At 36.0% G+C, this 16,112-nt stretch overlaps 2 protein-coding genes across 5 annotated transcripts; one reads left to right on the top strand and one right to left on the bottom strand.

Moving 5' to 3' along the window:
• Window positions 1-104: 104 nt before the first annotated feature.
• Window positions 105-16,095, bottom strand: zmp:0000001048 (retinol dehydrogenase 8). 4 transcript variants are annotated; one of them, XM_051713808.1, is made up of 8 exons: window positions 8,044-8,059; window positions 7,414-7,537; window positions 5,522-5,684; window positions 4,812-4,973; window positions 4,426-4,605; window positions 4,239-4,332; window positions 2,612-2,795; window positions 105-2,532 (listed from the first exon to the last, which is right to left on the bottom strand). In XM_051713808.1, the coding sequence occupies exons 3-8, from the start codon at window positions 5,646-5,648 to the stop codon at window positions 2,317-2,319; spliced, it is 963 nt and encodes a 320-aa protein (XP_051569768.1). In that variant the 5' UTR covers window positions 5,649-5,684; window positions 7,414-7,537; window positions 8,044-8,059; the 3' UTR covers window positions 105-2,316. The 4 variants fall into 4 exon arrangements, with proteins under 4 accessions (XP_051569768.1, XP_051569772.1, XP_051569770.1 ...); XM_051713812.1 differs by lacking the exons at window positions 5,522-5,684; window positions 8,044-8,059 and adding an exon at window positions 16,074-16,095; XM_051713810.1 differs by lacking the exon at window positions 5,522-5,684 and having other exon boundaries at window positions 8,044-8,127.
• LOC127450612 (shiftless antiviral inhibitor of ribosomal frameshifting protein homolog) lies at window positions 8,344-14,079 on the top strand. The gene is made up of 4 exons (XM_051714848.1): window positions 8,344-8,359; window positions 8,819-9,006; window positions 9,293-9,506; window positions 13,265-14,079. Exons 1-4 carry the CDS (start codon window positions 8,344-8,346, stop codon window positions 13,474-13,476), a joined length of 630 nt encoding a protein of 209 aa, XP_051570808.1. The 3' UTR covers window positions 13,477-14,079.
• Window positions 16,096-16,112: the final 17 nt, after the last annotated feature.

The raw sequence follows: 16,112 nt of genomic DNA, 5'->3' as shown, positions 1-16,112 counted from the left end.
AATGTCTTATTCTTTATCTCATTTCCTCACATCAAAATAAGATATATAATAAGAGACAATTATTTAGAAGATTCCTTTTTAGAGGAAGAGTCCTCAGTGTTCAGTAGGGCAGAGTCAAAGATTTTAATCTAGTTGTTTCAACTCAACAGACAACAAAACCACTGCAAGAGGATACGCACATTTGTGTAATTAAACACTTGATTCCATATTGTTACTAAAATATAGTGCTTGTGACAACTAGCCCCGGTCTCTCCCAGTTCTTTTCAATTCTTCTACAAACTCTATATATAAATTTAAGGGGGGTTACGTAGACATCATGGGTGCAAGAGGCCAGTTTTTTTTTTTTTTTTTTTTGTCTTGAGAAGAGAAACATATGTATGAAATTTCAAGCTTGAAGCTCAATCAGTTTCATTGTTGCTAAACAATCAGAAAACATGGCACAAATACAGTATACCCCACAATTGAGATTAATCCAAAATGCATGCTAAAATTTGTTAAAAGAAAATTCTTGGTTCAATACAAGTTAAGCTCAATCGACAGCATTTGTGGCATAATATTGATTACCACAAAAATTAATTTCAACTCATCCCTCCTTTTCTTTAAAAAAAAAAACAAAAGCAAAAATTAAGTTTCCAGCGAGGCACTTACAATGAAAAGAATGGGGCCAATCCAAAAATGTTAAAATACTCAATATTTCAAAAGTATAGACACAAGACATAAACAGTATGCTTGTAAACATGATTTTAGTGTGATAACATCGCTTACTAACCTTTTCTGTGTAAAGTTATAGCAAATTTTCCGTCTTTTTTTGCCGTGACAATGTAATGTCAACAAACCCTAAAATAACTAAAGATTATGATTTAAACAACTTTACATTTCAAATAATACACAAGTTTTAACAGAAGAATTAATGTAAGTGCTTTTATAAAATTATAAGCTTCACATTTCTGCCTTTAAACCCCCAAAAATTGCCCCCATTCACTTCCATTGTAAGTGCCTCATTGGAAACTCCATTTTTGTTTTGTTTTAAAAGAAAATGATGTATTATTTTTGTTGTAATCAATATTATGCCACAAATGCTGTCAACTGAGCTTAATTTGTATTGAACCTGGAATATTCCTTTAAAACCAGAATGAGAAATCATTTTCTAAAAGCTCTGCAATTGTTTGTTCTTTGCAATCAAGTTCCATTAGTGCATGTATGCCAAATTGCTGAGTGGTTGTATGATTAATGAGGACTGGTAAGGGCATTATATGACAGAATTTCAGTGCAATGCTAAAGAAAGAAATCTAGGATTTTGTTGTAATGTTTTCAAAATAATCTCGTTAACACTTTACAATAAGGTTCCATTTGCTACAATTAGACAACTACATTAGTTAACATGAACTGACAATGAACAATACTTTTCAGCACTTAATAAGCTTGGTTAATTGTTAATTTTCTACATATTCTTATACATTTTTAAAATTTAAACTTGTATATGTTTATATTAGTTAATGCATTGTGAACTATCAATGAACAAAAGTGTTTTGATAAATTAACATTAATCAAGATTAATAATTGCCTTAAAAATATATATATTGTGCATTAATGCATTAACGAATAGAACCAAGTGTTACCATAATATCATTATAGGCCTTTTACGAGAATACAGTCATAAAGTTTCAAGAATAAAGTCGTAACATTACAAGAGTAATATTTTAAGAATAAAGACAAATTAAAAGAATAAAGTTATAAAAATAGGAGGCATGTCTTTTCCCATAATATTGTTATTGTTTTCTCATATTTATGCTTTATTCACGCAATTTTACACCTTTAAGCTCCTTCTACGACTTTCCTCTCCGAACATTACCAATTTTATTCTCAAAATATAACTACTTGAATCTCATAATGCTATGACCTTAATCTGATCCTATTACAACATTATCATAATGCTACTACTTTCATCTCATGCTTTAGATTTATTCTTGTAATTTTTACTTTATTCTTGAAATTTTACTACTTTAATCTTGTAATTTTACTGCTTTATGCTCGAAACTACATGAATTTTCTCATAAAAGGCCTATTATGTGTTTATTCTCTAGAAATTCTTGATTTTGTTTTATTTTAACATGGCACTAATATGCTGTTGTACATTGTACCAATGCATTACATGTTCCACTAAGAAAGTACACATTTTTGACGTTTTTCTTTGATGTTAGGTATTTGACAATGTTTAGCAAAATTGTCTTGCTCTTATAAGGTTACAGCACTACATAATGACACACACAAAGCATGTAACTACAACCCATGTCCACTCATGTATAAAAGAGGTTTTCAGGCAGCACCTTGACCCTTTGACCTCTGCAGCATGCGCATAATCCACAGACTAGCCCTGAACATGCGGTTATGCTGGAAGGTAATTTTATAGAATGCATCTATGGGTAGTCGCCCTGTAGGGTCAGCTTGCTTCATGGCAGTCAGTGGTATGTACAACCGATTGGTCAGATGACGAAATGGAGGGTTCTTTGACACGATCAGCTGGAGAGTTTGCTGTAAGAAATGCGAGACATTTTCATGTCATTTGGTTGCACGATCAACCAACAGAAAAGCAGATCATCTATAATCTCACCTCTGCCACCTCTTCAGGTGTCTGCCCAATTGAAGTGAAGACTTTGTGAGAATTTGGCAGGTAGATCTGACGGAAGATCTGCGCTGTCTCCTCATCGGTCTCTGATAGGTCCATGTTCTCTGCTTCTTTGTACACTTTCCTCTCAAACTCAGTTATAACTGGTCCTGGCTCCACTAACGTCATCCTATGGGAGTTATACTGTATAAGCACTACAGCCTACATTTAAAGCTGATGTGTGTGATTTAGTTGTCTTATCACTTCTTAATATGCACAGATCCCCCGAAAGTGTAAACATTGAGTACGTTTACATGCATATTCTTAAACCGATTATGCTTGATTATTACACGACTCTCTGTCTGGAATACTCAATTCTGATTGGTGAAAGACGCCATCTAGCGGTCTGATATTTCTCAATAACAACCACACATCCACGTATCAGACCACTCATCCGGGTACTGTAAGCCATCTTTCCTGCTTCTTGGATCACTGTGCGATGAATTCTTGGATCAATTCAAATCAATGTGTCAGATCCATTTATTTATTTATCTGGCAAGTAATCTTGTAATGAGATGCATAATGAGCGGTCAGACAGTCATTAATTACAAAATAAACACCAACAAAATTTCAGCTGTTCAATGATTTTTTTTTTTTTTTTTTACATAATTACATCATTTCAGTGCAACTCAATGTTTCATGTCCATTTATTTGTTTATTTGGCCAGTAGTCTTGTAATAATAATGAGGAGTCATATGGCCTTTTTCACAAAATAAACACCAATGGAAATTTCTTCTCACATAATTACATAATTTCAACACAAATCAATATAAAACATCCATGTATTGGTTTCTTTATGTGATTTTTGGAGCTACAAAGTTCTGGTCACCATTTACTTGCATTATATGGACCTACAGAGCAGAAATATTCTTCTAAAAATCTTCATTTGTGTTCAACAGAAGAAAAAAAGTCATACACATCTGGGATGGCATGAGGGTGAGTAAATGATGAGAGAATTGTTTTATTTTTGGGTGAACTATCCCTTTAAGTATAAACCAATCAACACAGGTAGATTTTTGCCCATTACCCCTATTTTGCATTACATGTAAACAATTTAAACGGCATTCTTATTCTTATCCAATGTGCGCACGTGTTTTGTGCATGCCTCTTCATGGAAAAAGCAGAGAATAATACTGCATAATATGTCATGCAATCATGGTGTTCTTGCTTTGGCCAATTTTTTAAATAAGCTGATTTTTGGGAGTTATCAGCATATTGGTGTGCATGTAAACGGGCTCAATGTGGCTCCGTGGCGCTATGAAAATATTGCTCTGTTTGTCTGAGCATCCCGACAAGACCAACCAAGCAATACTACTGTGATTTTAGAGCTGGACTGTTTGGTTTTTCAACCAATGACAGATGGGGAGAGTGTTCAGGAAACCTGTTTAAAACAATCATTATTCAAAAACTGTGATTTGGTTGCAGGTTTGAGCCAGAGGTTCACGACAACATATGGCTTTGAGTGTTTTATTGCTTTTATACAGTTTTCATACTAGTTTTACAAAGTATGCAAATTACAACTCAGCACTTTTTATCAGTTGTGGTTGGGTAATTTGTCATGTTGTGGACTCACTTGACATTGAACTTCATAGCTTGCAGAGCCAGACTCTCGCAAAATCCCTCAACTGCAAATTTAGAGGCAGCATATACATCATTGAAAAGCATACCTGAAAAAAAAACAAAAAAAACATGTTTATTAAAGAGTGAAGGGAAGATCCTCTTTGAATTTTTACAGCAGAGTAGTACTGATTATAGTATACCCTGGATGCCTAAGACACTGCTCATCACCACAATGTGTCCATTCTGACGCCGCTTCATTTCAGGCAGCACTTCTTTCACAAGTCTCACCAGACCAAAGAAATTTGTGTTGAAGAGTTCCTGCATTGCACTGACACTCTGGCACTCCAAAGGCCCAATCATACCCATACCTGCATTGTTTACTGCGAAAACAGTGAGGAAGAGCCTAAATCAAACAGGGCATTGATCAGATCACTTGCATCATCTAAATACAAAATATGAAGTATAATAATCCACTCACCGAACACTGAACTATTGTCTACTGGTGACATTGCTATTAAACTTTTGTTGGCCACTACGAATTAGTGAAAGACGGAAATATTTTTGTAAAGGAACCTCTCAAATTCACCTAATACATCCACTCGTCGGTCTGGCAAGCTGTTCACACACTCTCTGATGGAGTCCTCATAGGTGGCGTCCAGCTGTCGGATCTCCAGGGATGTATTCAGCGTCTCACCGGCTGCTCTCTCCAGAGCTTCTCTCCTCTCCAGATTCCTCATAGTGGCCACAACTGACAGAATCAATGGTAACACTTTAAGGAACATTTTACAAAATGGTTGCATATATTAAAATAGTTGTAGTTAAACTGAAATAACAATGAACAACGACATATAACCAATTAATCAGCTGAATTAAAATATATATATATATATATATTTTTCTTTTCTTTTCTTTACTATGACGGGCACAGACATTGTAGCTACAGAGTCCAAAATAAATAAAATCCCAGATGCAGTTTATTGTGCAATAATTTCTTTTATTTGACAGCCTATATACTTACCAGATGAAGGGTTTTGTGTGTGTGTGTGTGTGTGTGTGTGTGTACAGTACTGTGCAAATATTTTAGGCACTTTTGAAAAATTTTACATAGTGTGGATGTTTTCCAAAATAATGCCAAAAATAGTTTTCATTTATCAATTAATGTCATAAAAAGTCCAGCAAACATAAAAAAAAGCTAAATCAATATTCGGTGTGACCACCTTTGCCTTCAAAACAGCACCAATACTTCTAGGTACACCTGGACACAGTTTTACTTGGTTGTTGGCAGATAGGATGTACCAAGCTTCTTGGAGAACTTGCCACAGTTCTTGTATCTATTCAGCTGTTTCAATTGCTTATGTCTCTTCTTGTAATCCCAGACAGACTCAATGATGTTGAGATCCGGGCTCTGTGGGGGCCACGCCATCTGATGTAGGAGTCCTTGCTCTTCTTCTATTCAGTTCTACAGTATTTGCAAAGGGAATGTTGAAATCTAAATTGATATTTCCTACTGATACACTAAAAAGCAGAATATATTAAATAACCGTTTAAGACATGTGTTTGTGAAAAATATAATGCAACTAAGACTTTTGCACAGTAGGCTACTGTGTGTATGACCTTTACTTTTCTATTATTCACAACTATGAAGTTGGAGACACGATGCATGTGCTGACGAGCACGTTTTCATATAGTCACATTTTTCTTTGGATGCCCTCCCTTCAGTTTTCAACACTTTATTTATCTGATCAAAATGACAAAATAGTAATATAAGAAACGGAACACGATAAAGAGTATGTAGGAAACAGAATTGCCCAGATGAGCATTCAGTTATAGCTCAGATTAACTCTGTACTATGACGACCTCTAGTGGCCATATTCTGTTACTTCTGACCAAAGTGAAAGCACTGACTACAGAAGTGCTTTCAGCCGAAAAGCGCTCAGTTATATTATATTATATTATATTATATTATTTTATATTATATTATTTCATATTAAATGATATTATACTGTTATTTTATATTATATTATATTACATTATATTATATTATATTATATTATATTATATTATATTATATTGTTATTTTATATTATATTATATTATATTATTTTATATTATATTATTTTATATTATATTATATTATATTGTTATTTTATATTATATTATATTATATTATATTGTTATTTTATATTATATTATATTATATTATATTATATTGTTATATTATATTATATTATATTATATTATATTATATTATATTACATTATATTATATTGTTATTTTATATTATATTATATTATATTATATTACATTACATTATTTTATATTATATTATATTGTTATATTATATTATATTATATTATTTTATATTATATTATATTATATTGTTATTTTATATTATATTATATTATATTATATTACATTACATTATTTTATATTATATTATATTGTTATATTATATTATATTATATTATTTTATATTATATTATATTATATTGTTATTTTATATTATATTATATCATATTATATTATATTATATTGTTATTTTATATTATATTATATTATATTATTTTATATTATATTATATTATATTATATTGTTATTTTATATTATATTATATTATATTATTTTATATTATATTATATTATATTGTTATTTTATATTATATTATATTATATTATATAATATTATTTTATATTATATTATATTATATTGTTATTTTGTATTATATTATATTATATTATTTTATATTATATTATATTGTTATTTTATATTACATCATATTATATTATATTATATTATATTGTTATATTATATTATATTATATTATATTATATTGTTATTTTATATTATATTATATTATATTATTTTATATTATATTATATTATATTATTTTATACTATATTATACTATTTTATATTATATTATTTTATATTATATTATACTATATTATATTATATTACATTATGTTATATTATATTATATTATATTATATTATATTATATTATATTATATTATATTATATTATATCATATTATATTAAACTGGGTCAAATTTATCAGACATCCTCCATAATGACGCTCTCTATAACATCTGACATAATTAAATTCTAAGAGGCTATTTACTTGTAATCATGAATTAATATTTGGCCCATGCCCATTTTATTTTTTATTTTATTTATTTATTTATTTTACCTTGGAAGCGTCTTAATTCGTCTTTGGCAAGACGGACAGCCACCGCCAAACCAATTCCAGAGGAGCATCCTGTCACCAAAACTCTCTGAGTCCCCATAGCTTTCAGTCAATGTTGATTTGCTTTCTGAAATCACAATAACGATAATACACATTAGGAAGCCTACATACACCATTACTGAGGGCAATGATTTTAGGGCCACCCATTTTTCATTTTTTTGGTCGCATTTTACATGACAGTGTCCACAGTATAATTCATTTAAGCAGCTTTACATAATAATTAGCCTGCACCACTTACATGTACAAGTACTGTAACTAGCCAACTTACTTATTTGGAATTACAATGTAATTACATTGCAGCATTATCACCAATATAAAGTGCGTGGGGTTTTTTTCTTACAAGGAGAACATTTAAACACAATAATCATGTACTCAGTATGTCGAAGGGATTCCAGGCTGCAGATTAAATCTTAATCTGATTTTCTTAGTATTGCATGGCGCGCGCTGCGTGATAAATGATGAAAAACAGAAGCAAATACAGACGCTGAACAGTTCTGGGACATTTACACCAGAAAACATTTAAATGCACCAACTGAATGCAACTAAATCGACCATTCTGCAACATGTACAGACCTGAGTGCTGTTGACAGACCGGCTCATAGATAAAGTCTTTTCAGCCGGAGCGTGTCTGTGTCACGAGCGCTGCACTGAACTCATGTCGCAAATGTGTTTAGAGAACCCTGGGATTTGAAGTCACTTACATAATGATGCGATCCTTTCATCTTTTATTATTATTGATTATTATTATTATTATTATTATTATTATTATTATTATTTGTCAGTTTGTTTGTTTGTTTTTATACAGCAATCTGCTTTTCTGAACTGTATCTTTTCTTGACAATAGAGTCCTCTTACAATTCCTTACTATGTACAATGGCGACCTCTAGTGGTAATGTTCTGATATTTTGGCCCAAACTGAAAGTGCTACCTACCTACCATCTGACTGACTGACCCACCCACTCCACCTACCTACCTAACTAACCTACTAACTAACTAACTATAACTAACTATCGATCAGAGAGTTTCGATTTGTTTTACATTTTTGTTCACTACATAGTTCCATTTGTGTTATTTCATAGTTTTGATGACTTTACTATTATTCCAAAAGGTAGAAAATAGTCATAATCAAGAGTGATGAGTTGTGTCCAAATAGCTGGATGGTACTGTATTGTATATAATACTGTGTTATCAATTAATACTTTCTATACTTTCATATAGAACGTGGTTATGAAACTCAAAGCTGAAGAAAGACAACAGGTAACGGAAAAGATGAAATAACCAGTTATTGCTGCCTACCTGGTTTATAATTGGATAATTAGATTAAGGTATAATCATCATAAATTTATAGGAAGTAAAACCACCCAAGCCGTCTGGATCCAGTGGTGCCCGTCCTTCAGCACAAGTAAGGAGATTCCCTGCTTGTATATGTGTATTTACAGGACAAACAAATCATCTTGTTACACTGTAGTCTTACACAGCATCTCTCTTCTTCTACCTCAGGCCAAAGAAAATCCAAATGACGACAAGGATATAGCGGTTAGTTGCTTTGAATTCTCTGCATATATTCCTTATATATATATATATATATATGTACCAATAAACCAGTTAAAGGTGATGTGTGTAATTTTTTCAATGTCAGTTTACTTTTTCCAATCTCAGATTACTATAATATGCAAACTCAACTATAAGGAAGCTATTCGTACCTGTATGTTGTTTACTCTGTTGTTTGTTTAAGTATCCTAACCAGCCCTACTGAAGAGCTTTAGGTTTACTGTAACTATAGAACTGCACTGTGGACTAACATGCATTGACATGCTTGCAGGAGCTCGGGGCTTGTCTACGAGTTCTAGAGCTAACGGAGGAGAACAAATGTATGTTTGACCAGGCACAGGCAAACCAGATCCCTGCTGTCATACATCAGTTTGCCTGCGAGTCTTGTGATAGGGACTGGTGGAGACGTGTGCCACAGAGGAAAAGGGTAAGACTTCTAACCACACCTGTGCTGTTCACACAGACTTACAGTGAAATCGAAAACAGTTGGTTGACTTTTCTTTAGCTAAAATCAGTCTGTGAATCGTAATCTTCTTAATTTTTCATCAAACTTTAATCGTAATCTTTCATGAAATCTCACTCTGAAATGACTTTCCTGTTTGACTGATGTCATCTAGGCTGTGTGGGCTGCAAATTTCCAAAACGAAGGATGGCAGGGAAAGAGTTATTTATATTCATGAGAAAAGTGATACCTGATTGGTTAGTGTTAGGTTTAGAGGTCGGGGTAGGGTTGTGAATGCTGTTTCATGTTGCCTTTAGATCCTAAGGATTTACATTTTACAAAGAAGTTAATGACATTTTACAAAGAAGTTAATGATCGACTCAAGATGGCGCTGAGTATGGCTGCTGCGTTGCAAGCTCCGACACAACATAGTAGTGTTTTGTTTGTTTTGTTCACAATTCTTATGTTTTTTGTCTCGGATGATGTCTGCCTTATTGTCTACGACAGACAAACACTTTTGGACATTGGCTCAGCAATCTCACACCGTAAACCGGACTTCACATTCCTCAATGCCGACCCGCTGTTTACAAACACGCAAGCGGAGCCCTTTGTCTGTGCAGCACGGCTGCGGAAACGCAGGAGGAAAAGGGGAAACAGAGCCGGCGTTCTCATCACAGTAAGATGCCGTGCAAATCGACCCCCGCTACCCAGTATTCTACTGGCAAATGTTCAGTCTCTGGATAACAAGCTGAAAGCACGGATCTCTTTCCAATGAGAGATGAGGGACTGCTGCATTATCTGCTTTACGGAAACTTGGATGTCTGCGGAGATTCCAGACTCAGCCACTGAACCCGCGGGGTTCTCCGTGCATCGAGCGGACAGAGCGAAAGACCTCTCAGGTAAAAGCAGAGGTGGTGGTGTATGTTTTATGATCAACAAATCCTGGTGTGATCAGAGAAACGTACATTCTATCAAGTCTTTCTGCTCTCCTGATCTGGAATTTCTCATGCTTCTGTGTCGACCATTCTGGCTACCGAGGGAATTCACAGCGGTCATTATCACAGCTGTGTACATTCCCCCACAAGCCGACACAGACCGAGCACTCAAGGATCTGTATGGGATTATAAGCAAGCAGGAAACCTCACACCCTGAGGCTGTATTCATTGTGACCGGGGACTTTAATAAAGCCAGTTTAAAATCAGTCACACCAAAATATCACCAGCACATTAGTTTCAACACACGAGGGGACCGGGTTTTGGACCATTGCTACTCTCCGTTCCGGGATGGCTACAAATCCCTCCCCCGCCCACCATTTGACAAATCGGACGACTCTTCCATTCTGCTTCTGCCCGCTTAGAGGCAGAAATTGAAACAGGAAGCACCCACCCTCAGAACGATCCAGTGCTGGTTGGACCAATCAGACTCTACGCTACAAGACTGTTTTGATCACACGGACTGGGAGATGTTCCGGTCCGCCTCTGATGACGACATCGAGCTTTACGCTGATAGCGTAATGTGTTTCATCAGAAAGTGCGTAGAGGACGTGGTTCCGACCAGAACAACACGGATCTATCCGAATCAGAAGCCGTGGATAAATGTTCGCGCGGCACTTAATGTGCGGACCTCCGCTTTTAATTCCGGGAACATGGAGGAGCATAAACAAGCCAGTTATGCCCTCCGAAAAACTATCAGAACCGCAAAACGCCAGTACAGGAACAAGACTGAAGGACAGTTTAACACCACCAACTCTAGAAGCATGTGGCAAGGAATTAAATCATCACGGACTTTAAAGGGAATAAAAACTCCGCCATGAACACCACTGCCTCTCTACCGGATGAGCTAAATACTTTTTATGCTCGTTTCCAGGGAAATAACACCATTCCTCGCGGAGAGAGCTCTCGCGGCCGAAGCTACAGAGGTTAGTTCACTCTCCGTCTCTGTAGCGGATATAACCCGATCCTTCCGACGGGTGAATATCCGCAAAGCCGCGGGTCCAGACGGCATTCCGGGCCGCGTCATCAGAGCGTGCGCGAACCAGCTGGCTGGTGTTTTTACGGACATTTTCAACCTTTCCCTCTCTCTGTCTGTAGTCCCCACATGCTTTAAAACATCCGCCATTGTGCCTGTTCCAAAACAATCGAAAATAACTTGTTTAAATGACTGGCGTCCTGTTGCTCTGACCCCCACCATCAGCAAATGTTTTGAGAGACTAATCAGAGATTACATCTGCTCTGTATTGCCACTTTCTCTTGACCCGCTGCAGTTTGCTTACCGCAACAACCACTCCACTGATGATGCCATTGCATCTACAATACACACTGCTCTCTCCCACCTTGAAAAAAAGAACACTTATGTGAGAATGCTGTTTGTAGACTACAGCTCAGCATTCAACACCATAGTGCCCTCCAAGCTTGATGAGAAACTCCGGGCTCTGGGCTTAAACAGCTCGCTGTGCAGCTGGATCCTGGACTTCCTGTCAAGCAGACGCCAGGTGGTTAGAATAGGCAGCAACATCTCCTCATCACTGACCCTCAACACTGGAGCCCCGCAGGGCTGTGTTCTCAGCCCACTCTTGTATTTCCTGTACACACATGACTGTGTGGCAACACATAGCTCCAATGCCATCATTAAGTTTGCTGATGACACGACGGTGGTAGGTCTGATCACTGACAATGATGAAACAGCCTACAGAGAGGAGGTGCACACTCTGACACACTGGTGTCAGGAGCACAACCTCTCCCTCAACGTTAGTAAGACAAAGGAGCTTGTGGTGGACTTCAGAAGAAAAGACAGAGAACACAGTCCCATCACCATCAATGGAGCACCAGTGGAGAGAGTCAGCAGCTTCAAGTTCCTGGGTGTCCACATCACTGAGGAACTCACATGGTCCATCCACACTGAAGTCGTTGTGAAGAAGGCTCATCAACGCCTCTTCTTCCTGAGACGGCTGAGGAAGTTTGGAATGAACCGCCACATCCTCACACGGTTCTACACCTGCACTGTGGAGAGCATCCTGACTGGCTGCATCTCCGCCTGGTACGGCAATAGCACCGCCCACAACCGCAAAGCACTGCAAAGGGTGGTGCGAACTGCCAGACACATCATCGGAGGTGAGCTTCCCTCCCTCCAGGAAATATATACAAGGCGGTGTGTGAAAAAAGCTCGGAGGATCATCAGAGACTCCAGCCACCCGAGCCATGGGCTGTTCTCACTGCTACCATCAGGCAGGCGGTATCGCAGCATCAGGACCCGCACCAGCCGACTCCATGATAGCTTCTTCCCCCAAGCAATCAGACTTTTGAACTCTTGATCTCTCACGATCAATATACATCAGCACTGCACTTTATTACCCTTACTCTTATATCTCACACCGGACTGTCATAAATTATATTATTATTATATTATGTTCTCTCTTAACAACTTACTATCAACCGACAGCCTGAATGTCAATACAGTACAATACTGTACATTCTATACATATATACTTTTTTATATATCTTTATTTTTTATTTTTATTGAATAATGTGTATCTATATAGTGCGTATTGTATACTGTACAGTGTATGTTATTATTTGAATACTGTTGAGTGTAATTATGTGTATAACAGATGTTTAAATTGTGTTGTGTTAATTTGATGTCATTGTAAATTGGTATATGTCTCATCACTGTCACGACTGCTATGTTGATCGGAACTGCACCCAAGAATTTCACACACCATTGCACTTGTATATATGGCTGTGTGACAATAAAGTGATTTGATTTGATTTGATAATCACTCGCTTTGCTTGTTGTCTTACATAGAGCCCCATGTGCCTGGTACCGAACGCGTCCACCCACGTAGCAGACAGAAGAACAGGAAGCCACGGGTGGTGTACCCCAGCCATGCTCATATAAGCAGTGGATCCACTGTAAACACCTGCCTAAGTCAGGGCAGTCTGCTGGACAGCCTCAATGAGCTCATCTTGGATGACATTAAAGAGGAGTCTGTTGAAGAGTCAGATAGCAGCAGCTGAGGCACCACAGGAAATTATTGCAACGTGGTTTCCCCCTCTTGAATGGCACGGTGTTGCTTTGAGTGACACAGGCTCTTATGACATAATTCCAAATTATGTACTCAAAGTAACAAATGCACAACTAAAAGGCAGTCTGAATGTTTAAATACATAATGCACTACAGGTTGCATTCATTCTGCGGCAAGCAAATCATTTTAGATTTTAACCAATCTGGATTGGAATGAATCTTTTTGACCATCTTTTTGATTTCCCTACCCAACCAAGTTTGTCCCCTGCACTTTTTGGGGAAATGAACATCATATTTCCAATTTGTTTGCCTGTAGTGGAAAACATTTTGTTGCTGGCTGCATAAAATGTCAACTTTCAAACTAAGCAGATGCCGCCGGTGAACAAGTGCATTGATAATCAAATGCCCAATTAGCACTTCTAATTATTTTTTTATTTTTTTAATCTCAATTCCTCTAGCCCACCATACTGTTTGTTGGTGAATGTTTTTTGCACCAAATCATTACATTTCCCTCTTATATGACTAAAGATGGGTGCTGCTTTTGTTTGCCTTCTTAAATGAATTGTAGACCACACTTTAGAACCAACATCAAATTACACAGTACAAAACACCAAAGAACATAGCTTGTTTAACTCTCATATGCCAAACTGTGATTCTTTTTTGAATCGTTTTATGAACTCTTTATCTGGGTTTACATTTCTTTAAAATCCTGTTTATTCGGGATTACACTTATAAACAGCTAACAAAAGGCAGGCACTTAAAAAGGAAATGTACACCACTCCTGATGAATAACAGATTTGGTGTTATGTCAGTCTTACGTAACAAACTGTCAAAAGTATGTAAGAGTTGCATGGTGTACTCCGTTTAAAAATTTCCTTCAAACAGAAAATCTGTTAATTTACTTAAGGAAGATTTCAGGGAAACATGTAGGGATAAATTATGGCCAAAGACAATACCGCTTCTAATGTTAGATTATGTCAGAATAAAAAGTAATGTGCAAAAAAATGAGCTTTGATGAGCAGATCTGTTGGCTCATCCAGTTTTGCCATTGCTGTTATATCTTTGTGGGTCTGTACATAACAAGATTATGATAAATAACCACCAATACATAACCAATGTTATTTATTAAAACAGACGTGAGTGGAATTAACTCTTTTGATCTATAACTGCCTGGAGGATTCACAGAAACACAGCTACAGCCAACAGATGTACAACCATGAGCAAAAAGTTATCAGATTGCACCAAGAACAAACAAGAGACAAAGAATTGTGCTCCTAACACCTAAACCTTTGCATGCACTCTGAATGAAATGTGGAGACCTCTTTCCTTATAATGGTCCTAAATTCAGTCATGAAACTCTACATGGCGCAAGCTGATATGTTATTTGATCTTTTAATTGCCTCAGTTGATGCAATATAAGCTGGTTTCACTGCAGTGCACAATGAGAGTTTTCTATCTGAAACCCTCCTCCTCCCCAGCAGCATTTGTCTAGATCTGCTTCAGGGGGATTGTGAATATGTCTAATTGTGCAGCAGGCAGCTACAAGTCTTCAGTGCTCACAGCATGTCTGTTTGTTTTAGCAGTAACAAGCCATTATACTTGCTCTGCATGACTGAACTCTAATAAACCTAATAATGAACTAATAACTCAAATTAAAAGCATAGTTCTGAGTGTCAAAGAGGATTTTATTTCCAAAGCCACAGCTTGTAAATATAATATCACTGACAGCTTAAGTTTGGAAAAACATTTTTGCTTTTACACAATACAATTTAACAGTCTAAATTTTAATATAGTTTAATTTCATATTCTTGTAATGCCCTTTGCATTTATATATATTTCTATAATAAAACAAAATGATAACTATGAATAAATGTTAAAATGAGAATCACAATAATACAAGAACTGATGTTCTTGAAGAGACATTCATAAAATTCAAACTTTTTTTTTCAAACCTAAAGTTTTTAGGGGTGTCAACAGTGCCTAAACACCTCCGTCTATTTATCGAAAGGCAAAGATGTGCTGCTGGTCACTGGAAAAATAATTGAAAAAGCATTTCTTTCTTTAGTCCAGTTATTCCTTTCCCATGGATCAGGAAAAGTCATTTGTCCCTTTCTGTGCTCTAAAGATATCATGCTGCATTTAACGGTTTCCAAGAAGTTAAACAATCTGTAAAGTCTGGAGAGTTTTGTGGTCAGTCTGTGGTCAAGAGCCTCAGTGCTCTCATACTTCCACTGACATGCTGAAAGTATCTAGAATGTATCAGTATCGAGACATTACATTTACATTCATTCTATTAGCAGACGCTTTTATCCAAAGCAACTTACAAATGAGGAATACAGCAAAAGCGATTAATCTGAAGGATGCAATAATATGGGAAGTGCTGCAATGCTGTTTCAAATTGCTCAGAGAAGTGCAAGTAGAGAAGAAAGTGAGAGACAGTTAGAACAGTAGTAGGATTGGGTCAAGTGCGTCTTTTATTACATACAGATACAGTTTGGACTATTTAGTCCAGAGGTCATTAGGTTTCCATCAAAATATGGAATTGCATAACCTATGTGATAGAAGCAAAACATATTTAGAAATAATGTACCTGATTGCATTTGGCGGTAAAATAATCCATTAAAAAGTG

Source organism: Myxocyprinus asiaticus, chromosome 13 (genome assembly GCF_019703515.2).
Source record: "Myxocyprinus asiaticus isolate MX2 ecotype Aquarium Trade chromosome 13, UBuf_Myxa_2, whole genome shotgun sequence".
NCBI classification, from domain to species: Eukaryota; Metazoa; Chordata; class Actinopteri; order Cypriniformes; family Catostomidae; genus Myxocyprinus; species Myxocyprinus asiaticus.
This window is presented reverse-complemented; position numbering and strand designations above follow the sequence as displayed.